Source organism: Cebidichthys violaceus, unplaced genomic scaffold, assembly GCF_023349555.1.
Source record: "Cebidichthys violaceus isolate CVI_PGR_0920_01 unplaced genomic scaffold, fCebVio1.0.p SCAF_6, whole genome shotgun sequence".
In the NCBI taxonomy this organism is placed as follows: Eukaryota; Metazoa; Chordata; class Actinopteri; order Perciformes; family Stichaeidae; genus Cebidichthys; species Cebidichthys violaceus.
This window is the reverse complement of record NW_027176816.1, coordinates 17,522,522-17,542,296: the sequence shown is the minus strand read 5'-3', so window position 1 is coordinate 17,542,296 and position 19,775 is coordinate 17,522,522. Positions and strand designations below refer to the sequence as shown.

Sequence of the window (19,775 nt, the reverse complement as noted above, 5' to 3'; positions counted from 1 at the left end):
TTATTATAATGGCTCATACTCAACGCTTAGCTCAACACTTATATGCTCATTTCATCACCTACGTCCACAACTCTACAGTCACACGCCCCAAAGTTATATTTAACGAATAAAATATGATATTTAAATCCCCCTATCCCGCAAAAACGAAGCCTTTATCCCTTTAACTACACAACGTTTGATATAATGTGGGGTGACCGTGGCTAAGTGGAGAGCAGGGCCTTTCAATCAGAGGGTAGGCGGTTCATAATCATGTCAATGTGTCCTTGAGCAAGACACTTAACCCCAAAATTGCTTCCGTAGCTGTGTCTACGGTAGATAGAACTGAATTGTAAGTCGCTTCGGATAAAAGCGTCTGCTAAATGACTGTAATGTGATGTAATAATGCCCTTGAGCAATCAGAGCTTACAATACATAGGCTGTTCTTGGCGTGTTTACCGTTACGTGTTGCTAACTTTATCCAGTATGGTTCCCACTAGCTCTCGCTGCTAACTTCAGGGAACTATTTAGAGGCTCCATGAGCCGCCATTGCTGTAACAAAAGAAGGTCCATTGGAGTGAACGGAGGTGACGGGACTCTCTCTTTAAAGGGCTGTGCTTTAATCGTGATACACTGGTTGTTTTGTTGGGTTGCTGTCATAATGTGGCGTTTGGGTCAAACGGGACCCATGGTAGAGATGGGAAACATTGCATGGAGCCCTGATAGTGTATGAATGGGTGACGTTTAGTGTCGAAGGGCTTTCAGTCGTCGGAAGACTAGAAAGTTGCTATGCAAGTACAAGTCCATTTACCATGTACCATTTTACTTGCAGCTCTCAGGGCAGCGTCTGGGCAGGAGCTCCCATCAGGCCCTCACGGCTGCATGGAGGGAAGCTGTTACCCTGCGACAGGAAACCTCCTGATCGGACGAGCCGTCAACCTAACCGCCACCTCTACATGCGGCCTGACTGGGCCGGAGCAATACTGCATCGTCAGCCACCTGCAGGTCAGGACACACATGAGCACACAGTCGAGGTGAAATACAGATGACTGGGATTTTCCATTTGCACCTTCCTGCTAATGACGGGTTAATCATACACGTCCCATTTGTTCCCTCATGAGCACCCATCACATTGTGGGCTGTGATTCACATATATTTTTCCACAGTTGGTGTTTTTCATTGGTATGATAAAAGACATAAACTCTCAACTTGACTCTCCCACCTGCCTGTTCTGTTTCCCTCTCTCTCACACACACCCTTTACAATACATCCCACCCTCTAGTTAATGTAAGGGAGGGTGTGTTTGTTCTCTTACACTCATCCATCCTCATCCTTCAGTCTCCACTCTTCCATCTTCATTTGTTCATCTGTCTGTTTGTTTGGAGCAAGGTTTCCATGAACAAGCCCCCCCCCCCCTGCAACACTACCCCACCTTTCAATATCAGGCTTAGGTGTAGACACATGTTAGACACACCTTAGTCACACACACACACACACACACACACTCCCTTCAGCTCTCTCACTTCATCTCTTTCTCTGTTACTGTCTTGACGTTGAATGGGTGTTCCAGTCAGACATCGCATTCAAAGGAGAATGACTTTCAAACTTTAGGCTCAAAAACAAAGGCGTGTTTAATGTTTGATATTCAGAAGTGTTGTGAGATTCATCCCTCATAACTTTTCATCAGATTTGCAGGATCAAACTGACAGGTGTTATTTTTACCTATTCATTGGGAAAATGACAATCTGAAGTTAGGGACTGTCTTAAAAGTACATACAAAATGTGAGTTTTACAGATCTTTGTTATTAGCCTTCTCTTTTTTTTAAATAGACACTTCGAATCCGGTTTACGTTCATCTGGGCCTCCTTCAATAATAGACACAACCTTCAGTTTTTCACTAAAATTCCTGCAAAATGACCCGATGCACTTCTGACTTTTTTCTGTTCCACTTTCACAATTTGTTTCCACCTGGACCATTAACAGTTACACAGCTTTGTCACTCAGGTGTTTCCTATTTTCCACCGCATGGTTCGGCTCGACTCAACTCAACTCACTTTTGGTGCCAGGTCACAGGATAGCACCATCTCAGTGAAGGCAGGATTCTCAGCTGATCGCCGTAACAATTCCGCGTGAAACTGACGTGACATCTGCTTCAACGCGAAACACTGGATCCTGTCATTGGCGTCAAATGCGCACCGTAGTTTTTGTATTCACTGTCACATTTTAAAATGGGGGTCTAGTGATTAAAAAAATTGCGGTCTCTATTGACGGTAGCTTGGCTGTTTCAAAATGTCGGTTTTGTGCATGATGTCCGGTGACTCTCTCTGACCAATCAAAAGAAAGAGAGAGTCGAGTTGAGTAGAGCCGTAACGTACGATGATGTGGAAACGTGGCATCAAACTCAGTTTAGACTTTAGGCACAAATCCTCCCTCATTAATCCAATTTTTATATTTCTGTGAAATGACCAAACCGATACAGCTATAGATACTGCATCACGCCCCCAGTGTACAGGTGTGATGCGAGACAAAATGCTGTTCCATTCTCTTCTTCCCCTCCACAGTATGCAGCTCTTGTAGTTGTTTCTGCCCCTATGTGACACAACTCCTGACATGTTCACCATTACGTTGACGTTCCCCTTCCTCTCTACATGCATTTTCTATGCATCTACGTGTTTGTACCTGCACTTCCATTACCTCAGGGCAGGAGAATCCAACAGTGTCAACTTCCAGTTGAACATGATTGACATTGTCTGATTGGTGAGAGGCCCTCTTGCTATAGGTCGGGGCAGGATATGGTGACAACCTGTTGTAACATAAATCCAGGTGAGGACCACTGCTGGTCTGTCAGGAGCTACTTTAGAGGCCCACAGCCAACATTTAAATGTCCAGGAGTTCATCAATCATTTGGAGAAGTTCCGAGGCTGTTTTTCAGACTGCATAGTTTTTATGCCCATTTGTATCCCAGGAGAAGCAGTGCGTTTAGGGAGCTGCTGCTAAACCATATGTGTTGAAGACCTTTAAAGGGGTCCTGGTTTGGCCCTTAGACCCAGCTGGTAGACTGGAACTAAAACTGTACATGACAAGAGGAAGGTACAAGAAAAGTGAATAAGGAGATGGGAAAGCAAGGTCATGGAAAATGAGGGAAAAAAAGAATTGGAGAATTCCAGGGATGTCAGAGAGGTTGAGAAAAGAGCAAAAAGAATGGCAGGCAACTGAGAGGTGAGAAAATGTGTTACGGGCCGTGAGATATCCGTTTCAGAGCTGTAACTGAGGTGAAAAGCAAACTGAATGAGGGAGGTGGGGTGTACCGCCACCGTAGTGCGACAAAGAAGTGTTTTAAAATCAACATCAGACTTACATCAGTGCATTGTTGGAGCAGAAAGCCGTATAGCTGAGCTGACCAGGCTTGACTAATGCGAGATAAATAAGAGCTCAGAGGAGGGCGGGAGGGTCTTAAAGCCACCCAAGCTCATACCAAACACCAACTGAAACTGAAACTACGGTCATTACCTATTACCATTACAGAGTAAATGGAGATGCATATATAATCTGAATTTTAAAGACAATATCATCATTATAACCATAATCAACAAAGTAAATGAATGTCTTCTACTACTCTTTACTACAGCTGGGACTGTCAATGTGACACTAAAATACCACATTGATGCTACAATTTATGAAGATATATAGGCGGCCTCCACGTTTTGGCCATGTTTACATGTTGACTGTTTACCGCATAACATACATCTTCCTAATACATTGAAATAGTAATGAACACAACGATTATTGATCAGTGTTCATGTATGCCTGAAGAGCTCCATGCTATACAGGCAGAGGACATGGAGGACGCCAGAAAGGAAATGTCCTTTAGAAATACCTCAAATCTTTCTCTTGGATCTCAACTCCTGTAAATTCTATAAAGCTTCAGCGAATACTGCAACACTGCTGCTACACAAAGGCTCTCCAAAGATGGCACATTGCGTTGAGATGGACGTGCTACTGTGTAGAAAGGAATGTCCTTTTCCAGCAGCCGGGCTCCGGGATGAGGGTTTGGCCAGATTTGTGCCGGGATTAGGGAGGGTAGGTGAAGAAGGCAAGCATGCGTGAAAAAAACACACACATTCACCTACTCATGTACAAGTGGGTGTATGTGCGCCCGTGGTCACTCACATCCACACACACACACACACACACACACACACACACACCACTTCTAGCACACTTAAGGCATTTCTTTTCAATTCTCGGGCCGAGTCTCTTTAACAGCCGTGTTGTTGTTAGCGGCTTAATCACCCTTGACAACAACCTAATTAAGAACTGCTGCCCTGGAATCCACTGTTTCTCTGTGCCAATTTACCCTCATCTGCCTGTTTAGCCCTCCCCCCCTCCCTGCTCCCTCCTCTCTTCATGGCGCCCTCTCAAACCCTTCTACCCTCTCTCAGCATCTCCCTCGCCTTCTGCCGGCCCCCTTCTTTGTCCTACACCCCTGCTGTGCCGTTGGGACCCCTCTCCGCTGCATACCCACTTCTCTCACCTGCCCCTTCATTTCTCGAACCACCCTGTCCAACTTTTTCTAGTACACCCCTCAAGATTCAAGCTCTTGCTCTTGGCCTAGTTCCCCAAAATTCTCGTATCTTTCCCATGCCCTCTGCCTTTCGAGCTCTTCCTCCCCTTCCTCTGTCCTCTGCCTCCTCAATGTCATCAGCTAACTGCATATTCTCTCCATTCGTCCCTTCATCTTCCCCATCCATTCATGGCTGTCTTACCGTGCCCTTTATGCATCCCTCTCTCATATTTATGTAAGTATATTCTGAGCGGTCCTCGGTCTGCAAGTCATCATTCGAGATCGCACAAGCACAGACTTGTAAGAGCAGAATCAGATTTAAGCGCGTAATCCTGGTAGTGCGGGCGCTCGTTTCTGAGTCTGCTCTCTCAAAGTTCTCCAGCTGAGTAGCGTTCTGAGCTATCTCAAATGTTTTGTTGTGTGTATGCTCTCAAACAGGATCCTGAGTTGCATTTATCTTAGTCAGTAGATACTCTGGTTACCCGCTAGCATGCACAGAGGTTTTGATGTTTGTGTATATCTGCTGTTGACCCAGTATTGCTAAATTGTCAAATATTTATTTCATCGATTTACAACTTACTGTCATCAACTAATATTCAAGATTATAGATTGTTAGCCACGCTAGCAGCATAGCTCTTGGGATAGCACTTGGTCCACCACTTTGTCCTACACATCTCAGCAAATATTGGATTGATTGGCATGACAGTCATGGTCCCCAGAGGATGTACCCTACTGACTTTTGATCTGCTGACTTCTTCTCTAACGACCATGGCGTTTTTGGTTTAAGTGAAATATCTCAACAACTGTTAAATTAATTACCTTGAAATTTTGCTATTCAAGGTCCCTTCAGGATGATCCCCAGACAACTAATCTAACGCCATCATCAGGTCAAAGTTTTCACTTGTCCAGTAAACTATCTCAACATCCACTGGATGGATCGGCCCAAAATGTTGTACAGACATTTTTGGTTCCAAGAGGATGAAGCCTGTTGACTCTGGTGATCCCATGACTTTTCTTTTTGCGCCACCACAGGGTTGAAATTTGTGTTTTTTATTGAACTGTTTAAACAAATATTGGATGGATTGACATGAAATTTAGTACAGACATTCATGTTCCCCTCAGGATGGAATGTAGGAACGTTGACGATCCCCTGACTTTTTATCTAGCGCCAGTTTATTTTTCCAATACCTGCAAAACTAATAAACTAATGATATTCCCATCAGCCACCGCTGTGGTTTGTTTAGTGCTAATGTTAGCATGCTAACACACTTAACATGGTAAACATTGTACCTGCTAAACAACAGCTTGTTGACATTGTCACTAGCATTTTGCTTGAAGCGCCGCTGTGTCTAATTGCAGCCTCACAGAGCTGCTAGACTCTTTTTTTTTTTTTTACTTGATACTCATCCTCACACTTACCTCCATCTCCCCCGCTGTCTGTCTTCCTCTCTTGTGCCCCTCCTTTCTCCCTGCCCTAATTTTACTCCTTGCTTCTCTCCCTCAAACCATTCTTCCGTTTTAATCTTTTGACCCAGTGGAGACACAATCCAGTCCCCTCTGGCTTTTAGTCCCATTCACACACAGGGACACATTACCCGCATTATTTTGGCTTGACGGATGAAATCCCCGATCTGAGGAAACAGCTCTATTACAGCGGCTTGACTGACACTTTACATTTGCCCAAAGGCCAGAATTTTTCACACCACTTTTTTGAATTCATTCATAACTCGTATGAGGCCTGCGGGCTTCCAGTTTACAATAATTGCTACAACATGTACGAGACACAACTTGCACACGCACTGTGTGCACTTTAAAAAAAAAATTGTTTCATATGTAGTACAACATCCACACTAAAAGTGCTCCATCACCATGTATAAAACATACGAGGAAACGTCTCATGTCGATAGCAAATGTGTGTTTTCTGCCTCGACAGGAGTCCGACAAGTGCTTCGAGTGTAACTCCCAGCATCGCTACGACCCGTACCGCCACAGAAACAGCCACCGCATCGAAAACGTGATCTACCTCATGGACAGCAGTGGAGACACCTGGTGGCAGTCTGTCAACGGTGAGTGTGTGTCTGTGTGTGTGTGTGTGTGTGTGTGTGTGTGTGTGTGTGTGTGCATTTGCTCTATAACATTGTTTAATATGCTCATTGCATGTTGGAGAGTCTATGAGGAATATTTTTGTTCTTCTTGTTGTGTTGTTGTCATTAAATCCTGATGGTAAAGAACTTACAGACTTCACAGGGATTTAGCAAAAATAATTAAGTCAATATCAAAACATACTCTGTTGAGAGGAGTGACATGAGACCTAGCATAACACCTATGACCTCATAGCGATGACATTGGAAGACTTTGGTATTTCTTGAAGGAGAGACAAAAATGCAAAGAACGATGGTTTGTGTTGTTCTGACACTGAGTGACGGCTGTTTCCTCCACAGGACAGGAGAGTGTCGGCATCCGACTGAACCTGGAGGCTGAATTCCACTTCACTCATCTCATCATGAAGTTCAAGGTACGAACACTCATTTGCTCTTTGTACAAACTTCCGCTCAAGCCTGTCAGAGTGCGTCACAAGGTGTGTGTTTGTTGTGTACACTCAGAAAATGGATTCCATCATCTTACTGTTAGTAAGGCCAACATGAAACAAAAGGTCCAGATAAATCAGCCTGACCAAGTGCTGTCAAATGTCCAAGATTTGTCTCATAAAGTCCATAAAAACAAGCCTCATGTGCAGATGAAGTGAACAACGACAGATTTTCTCTCTTTTGCCCCTCAGACGTTCCGACCTTCAGCCATGATCATCGAGCGCTCGGCTGATTTTGGCCGCACGTGGCGCCCCTACCGCTACTTTGCCTCAAACTGCACCAAGACCTTTCCTGGCATCTCCGCCAACGGACTGCGCCACATCAACGACGTCATCTGCGAGGAGCGTTACTCCGACATCGAACCCTCCACTAATGGAGAGGTAAGAAGTAGAGGAGGTGCTGGTAGCACTAATGGTACAGACAAGAAATGTTCAATGTCAAAATGTTTACTGTTTTCAAATCCCACAAAAAGACCAAATCCAACAATGCATCAGTCCGCCTCTCAATACTTTGTGTCTTCCCCTACTCTGTATGTGACACTAGAAAGAATGATGAAGTAGCCACGAAGCAAACGGAAGTGTAAATACGTATCTAAAATAACTGATGTTCATGAAGTCCAAGTGACGATGGGAATGTGACTCTGTTTTTCTCATAATAGCATCAATTTATTAAGTGAAGCTGATTTACCAAATCTCTTTCCAGCTCAGATCTGCCTTTGCACACATGTTCATTTCACTCAGAATCTAATGTGAAAATTCTCTTCTGTATTCAAGGTCATTTATAAGGTGTTGGATCCTGCCATTCATGTGAAAGACCCCTACAGCTTGGACATTCAAGGCCAGTGGACACTTTAAACTCTGAATGTGGATCACAAACACTGTTATTAGCAGCACACAATAGCTTTATGATAAGGTGACACAAAAAGGAAGTATTGACAGCAATACTGCTTTTATTAAAGTCATTAAAAACATTCCAAAGAAATTCCACTTTTGTCATGAAATGGGTCAACTTCACTAATCAACCATAATCAAACTGTTTTTCTCCTTTACAGAACTTTTGCGCATCACCAACCTGCGCATCAACTTCACCAAGCTAAACACTCTGGGAGATGACCTGCTGGACCGACGCTTCGACGTCCTGCAGAAATACTACTACGCCATCTATGAGCTGGTGGTGAGAGGGAGCTGCTTCTGTTACGGACACGCCTCAGAGTGCGCCCCGGTGCCGGGGGTGGACGCCCGGGAGAACGGCATGGTGAGCTAGAGGGCTACCACGAGAAAAGTTTAGAAACTCGTCTCATCTTTTCAGTACACATTATCATGCAGTTATTATTGACAATGCCTTCATTAACCTCTCTGCTAATCATTTTTTCTGCATTGTGATTGGCCAGATCCACGGTCGCTGTGTATGCAAACATAATACAGAGGGCCTAAACTGCGAGCGCTGCCGACATTTCCACCACGACCTGCCATGGAGACCAGCGGAGGTGGAGAACCCGCACACCTGCAGAGGTGGGAACACACACACACACACACACACACACACACACACACACACACACACACACACACACACACATGCACTGTCTCACAAACATTATGACGTGAGCATGAACTCAGAAATGCAGATGAGGATTATTGTTGCCTGTTGCTACTTGCAAAGATTATTTGAAGGCTTAGGCAATTTGTACAATTCTACAATTTATTTTTGACACACAAACACACACAAACACACACACACACACACACACACACACACACACACACACACACACACACACACACACAGAGTTTTCTAAAATAGTTTTGTGTATTCAACATCATCTGCTCTTGAAAGTGTATTTGAGATGCTGTAAATACTTTTGGGAAGCCTTTTATTAAGATTTGAAGTTCAGTATAATAATCCTCCAGATAACGATATCCTGCTAATTAAAGACGCATTGATCGGATACTGATACCGGATACATTATTTTATTAATATATGACAACGTTTTCTTTTACAAAGTTAAGAAAGCAACGTTTTAGTCAAGCCTGACGTTGCATTACACATAAAAGAATGATTCCAGTCACTTACACTCAGTGAGGCATACAGCTTATTAATTGATCACTGGTATCGGATCGGTACTCGATATCGGCCGATAACCAAAGCCCAGGTGTCACAATCAGGACTGAAAACGTCTGCAATGAATCTTAGCGGTACTGTAGATCTTTGCCTCCTTCAGAAAAGCAAAGTTTAAAGTGTTGAGGATGAGAAAAGCTGATGTTGAACAACTGCTAGTGAGGAAATTGCGGTTACCTCTTACAGTCAATGTTTCATGTGAGTCTAATTAGTCTCGTTCAATTTCTCGCCCAGAGTGCAACTGTAACGGCCACTCAAGCCAGTGCCACTTTGACATGGCGGTGTATTTGGCCACGGGCAACGTCAGCGGAGGAGTGTGTGACGACTGTCAGCACAACACCATGGGACGCAACTGTGAGACGTGCCAGCCCTTCTACTACCAAGACCCCGTTAGGGACATCAGGGACCCGCGAGTCTGTGTTGGTGAGTCTTTTGCTCTTTTGAGCAAAACGTTTCGCAGCTGTTATGTGGAATTGTCCGCTGTAGAACTGCAATAAACGGCACCTAAATTAACCCCAGTGTTGAGTGGAAATGTTTTTATTTTCCCTGAAACATTTGGGAAAAATCTGCCAGCCAGTGAGTTGAGGTTATCTCACCTATTTGACACTTTAAAATGAATACGAACACCTGAACCGAAGCTGAAGGTGCACTCAGTAAAGTCTCCAATGACCACTGCAGTAATGTTTGACTGAACTCCTAACCCCCCATCTAGACTGAAAGTGTTTCTCACTTGAACGTCTCAAAGCAAGAGATACACTCTCATTTTAGTCTATTTATTATAAGTGTCAGTTTACAGGTCTTATGTAACTCTTGAAGCTAAAACCTTCTCAAAGGGATTTCCTCATTGCTGTCTTCTTCTCCGTCTATTTAAAGTGTCCCATTGACATGTACTGTATGTCAATTTGTTTTTTTCCCTTCTTAACTTACGCTCTCAATCCGACCTATGACCTCCAGTCTGTGACTGTGACCCAGTCGGATCGCTGGAAGGAGGAGTGTGTGACAGTCACACCGACCTGGACATGGGGATGATCGCTGGCCAGTGTCGCTGCAAAGCTCACGTCAAAGGCACGCGCTGCGACGACTGCAAGGAGGGTTATTACGGACTGAGCCAGAACGACCCGCTGGGCTGTCAGCGTACGTATGTGTGTGTTTGTCTGCCGCTGCAAACGCTTCGTGTTTGAACACGGATGAAAATGGATTAACAGTGTTTTCGGAATACAAAACCACATAATGTGCATCAAGAGCTGTAAATAGCACATCCGCCACTTCTTATTCTATGTGTGTGTCTGTGTGTGTGTCTGTGTGTGTGTGTGTGTGTGTGTGTGTGTGTGTGTGTGTGTGTGTGTGTCTCATCAGCATGCAACTGTGACCCTCGCGGCATCATCATGATGGGGGCTCCTTGTGACCAGATCAGTGGGGACTGCTCCTGCAAAAGATACGTCACTGGTCGCTACTGCAACCAGTGTCTGGTTAGTGACCGTTCCTCTTCTAAAAAGTTGTTGCTGATTTTGGGTTTCAGATGAAAAGATCATGCAAGTTGCTGTTAATTGTTCAGAGACCAGACAGAGTTAAGCTGCTTGGCTGTTAAAGCATATCATAGCATGCTTTCTGGTAGTTCCATGAATATATAGTTCATATATATAATAACCACATAGTAAAGCCTATTACTCCTGTGTGGAAATAAATACTAGACAAATGAAAAGTATTTTCTTATTATGAACTTAAGTGCAAAATGAACATAGCAGTTGAACAGGTGAAGTTATAGAGCAATAAATAAATAATTATTCCCAGCTATACACTGACCATGTTTACTTGCATGCACACAAATGAGAGTAATCAGATGAAGACAATAGTTTGATTTAACTGAGATGGATCACATTTTATTTTATTTTTTTATTTAGTATGGGCTCGTTATTATCAATTTTGACGACATAATTGTGTATCACGATACCTTGATATTTGACTTCATCACCATACGACTCCATTAAAAGACGATAAATTATCATATTGAATTATTGCCCAGCCGTAAAAGCTCAGTTTCGAAGTGGAGGTTTACTTTTCATCAGCCAAGGGTTGCATATAGATATATTGATGACATTGATAAAGGAGCATATTACAAAGTAACACCAATATAAGCTGTGCAAGGACGACAGCGCTTCAGACACAGTTCAGAGAGTAAGATTTATTTCCATCCCTGCAGCCTGAGTACTGGGGGCTGAGTAACGACCTGGCCGGCTGCCGATCATGTGACTGTGACTTCGGTGGAGCCTTCAACAACAGGTAGAGATTTTATAAAATTGTATGTATACGTCTATATGCTTTTTAGTAAAGAGACATCTTGTGCTTCGCAAGTCTACAGTGTACCTCTGTCCGTTACTTCAGGTGCGTGATGGAGAACGGCCAGTGTGACTGCAGGAGGCATCTGATTGGCCGACAGTGTTCAGAGGTTCAGCCCGGGTATTTCTGCGCTCCGCTGGACTACTACAAATACGAGGCCGAGGACGCCACCGGACACTCCCCCGGTGACGCTGCTCTGCCGGTGAGCGCACTGCTAAGATTCAGTGTAGCTGAACAGCCGGGGAGGAGGTGAAATATAAACCGGCAAGATTAGTTTGAAGGCTTATTAGAATCAGACACAAATGCAACCCAAATAATACATAAAGGAATAGTAAGTTAAGAAGATTAATTCCACTCTCATGTCTAACTCGATCCAAGTTTTTTAATATTGGGTCTTTACTTAGATTTTCCTAAATGTTTGATTTTTATTTAATTGTTTTACTTAGTTCATTGGGTTTTGCATGAACATGCAATTGCGTCATCAGAGCAGTCATAAAAAGTAATAAGGTGTATATTTCCAAGACATTTGTAAAAAAATAACAGTTGACATTTTGCAAAACAGCTTACAAGACTTTAATTAACGGAACCATAAACAGATTTAAAAAAAGAAAAAAGAAAATAAGACATTAGCAACAACAAAAATCATCAGTCAGCCAATAGTACACAGGTTCCTTATTAGACGATTAAATATGTTTTTGACATTGAAATTTTCTTTTTGAGAAAGGGAGACGCATCACTCTTAGAGATAATTTGAGCCCATGTTTCTTATCCGTGTCCTCCTCCAAGTCCTTTTGCAATATTAACCTTTGATTATTTGTAATCGCTTTGCACAACATTTTATATAAGTTTGTGTAAAGTGAGGCAGTGCGTGTTATTCAACCTGTTAAACCAGTAAAGGGATATTTATTTAAGTCACTGAATTCTATTAGTGTTCTCGTTAAGGTCCAAACATCCAGCCTGTTACAGCAGAGACCTCCACAGGCCTGTTCCTGCTGTCACTGACGCATCTCATCCGTCTACTGATCACTATTTTCTCCCATTCTTTACCGTCTCAGTCTCCTTCACCGCCCTCCAGCCACCTCCATCCTCTCCACTCTTTAGGAAACCCCTGCCCCCCCCTCCACTTCCCCATTCAGCCCCTTCAGGCAAGCTCAGACAATCCACTTACACTTACATTGTCACGGCTGCAGGAATGTGAGGGAAAAAAGGCAAATACAGAATGTTATGAGAAAAAAAGGCAGCAGTGCAAGACACTGAGTGAGAGGAGATTGCATCTTTGACATATGAGGTCGTTGTTTTTAGAGGATGAATTGAAATGAAGTGTCTAGTACAGATTATGCCGGAGTTAAAATCCTACATTTCTGTACAGAATTGAAACTCCACGGCTGAAGTGACCCATAAAAACACCAGACAGTGGCACAGATGCCAAACTGTCAAAACGAGTTATTGCCGCGCAGCACACACACTTACAGTACAACACACACGCAGAAAAACACACTCTCAGCCTCACTTTCTTTGTTGCTCTCTGTCACGCTCCGGCAAGTTTAGCACAGTGTGGCTCATTGTGCTCGGTGTTGTTTTCACTTATCGGAACAAGAAAGCTGGGCAGGATGAACCCCTGCGTGTAGTCACAAGTGTCATCTCCTGTCCTGTCGTCTCCTCTCCTATTCTCTCCTGTTGTCTCCTATCCTCTTGTTTCCTCTCCTCCCCTCTCCTGTCATCTCCGCTCCTCTCCTGTCTTTTCCTCTCCTCTCTTATTGTCTTCAATTTGGGCTGTTAGGGGGTTTTATGCTCCCTGGGGCAGGGGGGATTGGGAGCTGATTGTTAATTTAAGATAAGTTGATATTTTTCTGTGCTCAGATGAGTTGCTTTTATTTATTTTTTGTGTGGCTGAACTGATGATGTGACAGTGATCTGGTGTCTCCCTGCAATGAATCAATATAGGGACTTTGAAAATCAAAATTCTATCGTCTCGTCTCGTTTCCTCTCAGGGCAAAGTTCGTCCTCAGGCAGAGACTGACTGTGTTCAGCACCTGAGCAACCAGCTGAGGAGGCACCGCCGTCACCGTCGCACCTCCAACTCACAGCAACATCGGGCAGCACTGAGACGTATCCGCCAGCTTCAACAGACAGTAGGATATTTGTTTTGAATGACTCGCTGATTTCATTCATGGCTTGACGAGATACCAAAGAATTAAAGTTAATAAAAGTAATTGAAGTTAACTGAATATGTCGGCTAGCAGTAGTTTTATGAAGGTATTATTGGAGCAAAACACCTGAGCACCTGAGACAGTGGAATTTGTAGTTGTACAAAACCGTCACACACGTGTATCAGTAAATTTGAAGTCACAGAGAAAAATGTAGTAGTTATATACTTTTAATCTTTCACAAACACAACACAACAGTCAAATTATTTATTGCAGGTGCACAAATCTTATTCTACAAATCACAAATTAAGAAACTCTCACGCTCACATTTTTGCTACAGTTACTGTAGTGAATATAGTGCAAAACACATTCACACAGTCATTGACAAAAAATGTATGACTTGATTTTCAAACACACGTAATATAATCAGTAATCTAACAGTATGAATTAAACCTCAAATTTAATTTTTTTTTTCACTTGAATTTTTGATTGTCGACCTAAAAGCAGCTCTAGTCTTCATACAAGCTGCTTTATTAGACTTTCCTATTCCACAAACCTTCAAAAAGATGTGTCTGTCTCTCTTAGCCGGATGTGAAGACCGTTCACAGAGAGCGCACTCCCAGCCACATGGTGACGTGGACAGGACCCGGCTTCGCTCGCGTCAAAGACGGCGCCGGCCTGCTGCTGACTATCGACAACATCCCCTACGCCATGGAGTACGACATCATGATCCGCTACGAACCCGAGGTGTGTGACACCACCGCGACCTGCAAGATTCATCTAAATCTCTTATGTCTAATTAATGGTGGTCTTTTCAACTAAGCCTTGTGTGTGTGTGTGTGTGTGTGTGTGTGTGTGTAGTCCACAGAGGACTGGGAGGCTATAGTGAGTATTACATCTGTACAGCTGCCGTCCAGTCTCCGGTGTGGAAACCTCCTACCAACTGAACAGCTCTACACAGTGACTCTGCCGCACCGGAACAGGTATCAAAAAACATGAGCAAGTGTGAGTGTGTGTGTGTGTGTGTGTGTGTGTGTGTGTGTGTATGAGAGAGAAGAGTATAGGGTTTGTTGGAGCAGCCCAGGTGTTGATAGAGTTTGTGTTGTTGCATTGCTCAGGAAGAATTGCATCACTACCTTGTTGTCACTTCAACCTGCCCCGGCTTGTACGAGTCAGGCCTGTGTTTGTATTCTTATTTCACGGTGCCCTGCGGTATTTGTTACTATTGATGCAGTAATAGGAAGGCAAACATACCCGAAAGCCTGCGTAACAATCCGCGACCGTGATATGGAAGGAAGGCAGCGGCTTTGTTTACTGTAAATTTAGAGCGGGGAACAATGAGGAGACCTATTGGAGACGAGCAGAGGACGGTACAGTCTGGGAGGTTGTATATATAACCTCAAACACCTGGTCCTGGTTCATTGAACCTTTCCCTTATCTTTAGAGAATCAAACCCTCCTTGAGCGCAACACTGAACCACAAACATTCCGAGTGAAGGATTCCCCATAAATTTCTGTCAATTCGCATGGACGTTTTCCACATTGCATATTCCCGGAATATTGCAACCCTTGGGAGCTATACAGAAATATATGTGTCATTTGACTGTCCACTATAACCTGCATGGATACATTTAAATCACTGTTGTGATCCTTTTAATCACCATCCGTCCAATGATAAATGTTCTTTTTGGTTCATAGATCATCATAATTCTAGCATTATACGTTTTCATTTTTAATTTACTTTTGACTGTTCTCACGTTGCTCCGTTGTCCATAAGGCTCGTTAATAGAGTCATTTAATCTGCTTGAACGGTAAGATCATTAAAAGCCTGAAATCTTTACGCCGCCTTATTTACGTCACGTTGATCTTCCGATATGAAAAGCTTATTGCACTGTTGCAAAGTCAACACATCAGAAACATTACTGCAGATTAAGTGTTAATAATTCTTGATATTCTTGAATTTAAGGAGGCAAAAAGAAGGATATAGGATAAAAATCGGGGGGGGGGGGCATAACACTGAGACTGTTGAGTTGTAATCAGCTGAAAAGCCTTTCAGAGTCTGAACTGATCTGGAACTAAGAGGTCAGACCCGTCCCGGATCTTGCTCTCAGCGGACCGTGGCTTGCCTTCCGTCCTCTTCTGTGGTTGGTCCATCAGCCAAAACCAATTAGCGAAGTGAGCCCAAAACACAGACAGAGGGGTCGGGGCTAACCGCAGGTAGAGGGTGAGTCTAGTGGCCTCTTTAGAAGTCAGACATGGAAGTAAGAAACAACCTACCACCAAAAACGTCGACAGATACCAAATGTCCACTTAAAAACTCAATATTTAACTTAGCAAAACCCAAAACATATATGAATATGTCTGTATGCATTGAAGTGTTTTGTGTGTGTCATGTTTGTCCAGATACATCCAGATGCCCAGGCCGTTCTGTTTCGAGCCCAGTAATCGTTACGTGGTTGCGATCAGGTTCCAGCGCCACGGCGTCTCACACAGACATCTCACTGCCTTCATTCTGATCGACTCGGTGAGCTAACTGTCAGCCTGCATTCCTCATCATCCACCTCCATGTCTGTTCGAAAGGCTGCAGTAGTGGTGGAATAAGTACATTTACTAAAGAGCTGCACTTAAGTACAAATGTAAGGTCTGTTCTTTTCATGCCACTTTATACTTCTACTCCACTTCTACTCTACATTTCAGAGGGAAATACACGTTCAACTTTACTACAGTTATGTGACAGGTTTAGTTACCAGTTACTTTTCAAGTTGCAGCGGAAACTATAAGTATTAGTCAATTGAAAGAAAATTATCGCCAACTAACTTGATAATCGTTTAAGTCATTTTTCATGTAAAAACATGAAACATGAATATTTTTAATATTTTCTGCTTTTGTTTTAATAATAATAATTATCTTTTACATTTATTTTGAATTGTTTAGGACTTTATACTATTGGTTGGATGTTGTAAAGGATTTCACTTTGGGCCCTGAGGACATTTATCACTATTTTCACCAAAACAATCAATTTATTGACGGAGAAATTGATCTTTAATGAAAAGAATCTTTTGTTGCAGTCTGATTCAAAATAGATCAGTGAGCCCCAACCCAACCAGCTACAGCAGTTAAATCCTGCTTTTACATGAATGCATGAGTAATAATCTTCACTTGATATAATATATTGTATAATAGTCTAACACAGGGGTCATTCCTCTGCATTGAGTACTTTTACTTCTAGTTTTAAGTACATTTTCCTGATATTACTTTTACTAAAGTAACATCCTCAATGCAGGACTTTTACTTGTTACAGTGTGAGTTTAGAAGTCTGACTTAATAAGTAAAGGGTCTGGATACTTCCTGGGTGGCAGTAGTCTTTATAACATCACCATGTTTTCAGCGAGTGCCCCTGACCCTAAAGGCTTCACACCACGAGGTTTCCCCCTAGTGGTGAGGTAATACAAATGTTGAATTTATTTAGGCTTGGGATCAGTCAGTAATTGATTGTCAATAAAAAGTACCTTTAGAGCTCTTTTAAATACATTAAAGTCATTTAAACATGAAACAGATTTTGGAGGTGCAGCATTTATCTGTCCTCCTTTAATTCACCATCATTTCCTGTCATTATATAGCACATTTCTAGAAAGGTTATATCCCATAACGAGACTTTAATCCTTTCCTTTTTTTAACTTTTGCTTTTTTCCCTGTTCAATAGCTGGTTCTGATCCCCAAATACACGGAGCTTCCCGGGTTCCAAGGTACCGAGCCAGAGGCAGAGCATCGGCGGGAGGAGATGATTCGATACATGTGTCTGGATTCCTTCATGATCACACCGATGCCCGTCCTGGCTGAGATGTGCTCCAAACTCATCTGTAGTATTTCATCCATCATTCATGACGGCGCTCTGTGTGAGTAGATGCAGAAACACGTGAAACAAGCACAGATTTAGACGGTATTGCTATCAAACCCACTGACATTTCAAATCCTTGGTGGCTTTTTCGATAAGAATGATTGGCTGATGTTTTCTGTGTTGCGTTGTATTTGTCGTATGCAGCCTGTCAGTGTGACCCTCAGGGCTCGCTCAGCGGCGAGTGCGACAAGGTGGGAGGTCAGTGTCGCTGTAAAGCCAACGTGATGGGTCGGCACTGTGACCAGTGTGCTCCGGGAACCTACGGCTTCGGAGTGAACGGCTGCACTGGTGAGTCTGCTCTCTGATCAGCGAAGTCTGTCACATGATAACACCTCTACTCAACCCCATTTGTCCAAAAACAAGTCAAACCAAAGCGACATTTTATTGCAGACGTCCTTTGTTGATGTCTCAGTTCTGTAAACCAGATTCTCCCTGAACTGTATTTACATTCATAGCCTGACTCTTGTTTTGAAATAGAGGCTATTAATTAATACAGACACAACGTCGGCACAACGTCGGCACAACGTCGGCACAACGTCAGCACAACGTCGTGTGTCGAGTGCGTTCTGCACTCTACTGCCCCTTTGTAAATTACATATGAATTACTCACCCTGTTTTTTTCCCGCATCCTTCCACGGTGAATGAAGAATCCATAAACGGAGAAAATTCTTGATGAATTTCAGTAAAACCTTCAACACTGTTGTGTTATAAATAGTAAGGTTTTAACTAAGATGCACGTGCTTGGGAGGAAGTGAGTATACGAATGGATAAACAAGAATTATGGATTATTCTGCACGAGTTGTGTGAGAATTTGTACACAAAAGTGTTGATACAGTTTTGCAGTTGTTGGCTGCCGCCATTTACTTCAGTTCATCAAGAGTTGTCTCTGTTTACTGTGGAGGCATGCGAGAAAAACAAAGTTTTCTTCAAGAATTTAAGGTAACATGGGATGAATGAAAGCGACATGCTACTTTGTAGTTCTGTGTGCTGATGTGCTAATGTTGAAAACAACCTTGAACACATGTCCCTCACCAAGAGGAACACTAGTCACTTACCTAGTTCAGTCTATTCTCTGTTCCTGATTGTTCCCAGCAATAGAAAAAACACTGACTATCCCTTTAATCCCTTTAATGCCTCGTCCCGTCCAGCCTGTGACTGCCACTCAGAGGGCTCATCGAGCCACCAGTGTGACCCAGTGTCAGGCCAGTGCCAGTGCAGGCCGGGAGCCACTGGGCGTCAGTGCTCAGACTGCCAACCGGGCCAGTGGGGCTTCCCCAGCTGCAGCCCCTGCCAGTGTAACGGCCACGCGGACATCTGTGACCCCCGCACCGGGGAGTGCAGAGACTGCAGGGACTTCACAGCGGGACACCTCTGTGAACGGTAAGGAGTCGCTCCGTGTCAGACTTGACTTTACTCCACCCCTCACTGGTTACCAGACTGACGGTAAACGCCTCTCGTATTCATAACAGCTGTGTGGATGGGTTCTTCGGAAACCCGGTGCTTGGCTCAGGGGAGCACTGTCGACCCTGCCCCTGCCCTGGTAACCCCGGCTCAGACCACTTTAACGGGGACTCCTGTCAAGCTGACCACACCTCCAACCAGATCATCTGCAACTGCAAACAAGGCTACACTGGTAAGCTGCCACACTGCAGTGACGTACACTTTGTCTTATATTTGTTGATCGCTTTTCACTCCTCTGCAGGTCAGCTGGCCATGTCTGATCGATAGTGCACGAAATCATGGAAACTGTGGCTGATTCTACCATGAAATATTCAATACCTACTGGTCTCACATCAGTGAAAAGCAGTCTTGACACTAACCGTTGTGCCATATTCTCCCTTTTCTCCACTAGGGCCCCGCTGTGACCAGTGTGCCCCTAGTTACTATGGCAACGGTGGGCAGTGCCTCCCGTGCAAGTGCAACGGCAACATCGACACCCAGGACCCCGAGTCATGTGACCCCAGGACCGGCCAATGCCTCAAGTGCCAGTACCACACCGACGGTCCGTCCTGTGCCCACTGTCAACACGGTTACTATGGCAACGCTTTGGCCCACGACTGCAGACGTGAGTGATATTATCTCAAATGTTATTATCATGCTTACTGTGGTTTCTTGTAATTGTGGATGGTGAAGGGGCTGTAGGGTTTC

The 19,775-nt window shown here is 43.7% G+C and overlaps 1 protein-coding gene across 3 annotated transcripts in view; it reads left to right on the top strand.

The window, feature by feature from the left end:
- Nucleotides 1-19,775, top strand: part of lamb2l (laminin, beta 2-like) — a 49,737-nt gene that overhangs the window by 22,055 nt on the left and 7,907 nt on the right. For all 3 annotated transcript variants that reach the window (XM_068732859.1, XM_068732860.1, XM_068732858.1), the window contains exons 3-23: nt 809-981; nt 6,474-6,606; nt 6,982-7,055; nt 7,320-7,508; nt 7,902-7,965; nt 8,180-8,382; nt 8,519-8,639; nt 9,481-9,669; nt 10,201-10,380; nt 10,603-10,715; nt 11,447-11,526; nt 11,629-11,785; nt 13,575-13,715; nt 14,316-14,477; nt 14,592-14,713; nt 16,133-16,253; nt 17,433-17,625; nt 17,772-17,915; nt 18,776-19,007; nt 19,097-19,260; nt 19,480-19,692. In XM_068732859.1, the coding sequence (XP_068588960.1) occupies nt 809-981; nt 6,474-6,606; nt 6,982-7,055; nt 7,320-7,508; nt 7,902-7,965; nt 8,180-8,382; nt 8,519-8,639; nt 9,481-9,669; nt 10,201-10,380; nt 10,603-10,715; nt 11,447-11,526; nt 11,629-11,785; nt 13,575-13,715; nt 14,316-14,477; nt 14,592-14,713; nt 16,133-16,253; nt 17,433-17,625; nt 17,772-17,915; nt 18,776-19,007; nt 19,097-19,260; nt 19,480-19,692 (3,168 nt within the window). The remainder of the gene's footprint in view (nt 1-808; nt 982-6,473; nt 6,607-6,981; nt 7,056-7,319; nt 7,509-7,901; nt 7,966-8,179; nt 8,383-8,518; nt 8,640-9,480; nt 9,670-10,200; nt 10,381-10,602; nt 10,716-11,446; nt 11,527-11,628; nt 11,786-13,574; nt 13,716-14,315; nt 14,478-14,591; nt 14,714-16,132; nt 16,254-17,432; nt 17,626-17,771; nt 17,916-18,775; nt 19,008-19,096; nt 19,261-19,479; nt 19,693-19,775) is intronic.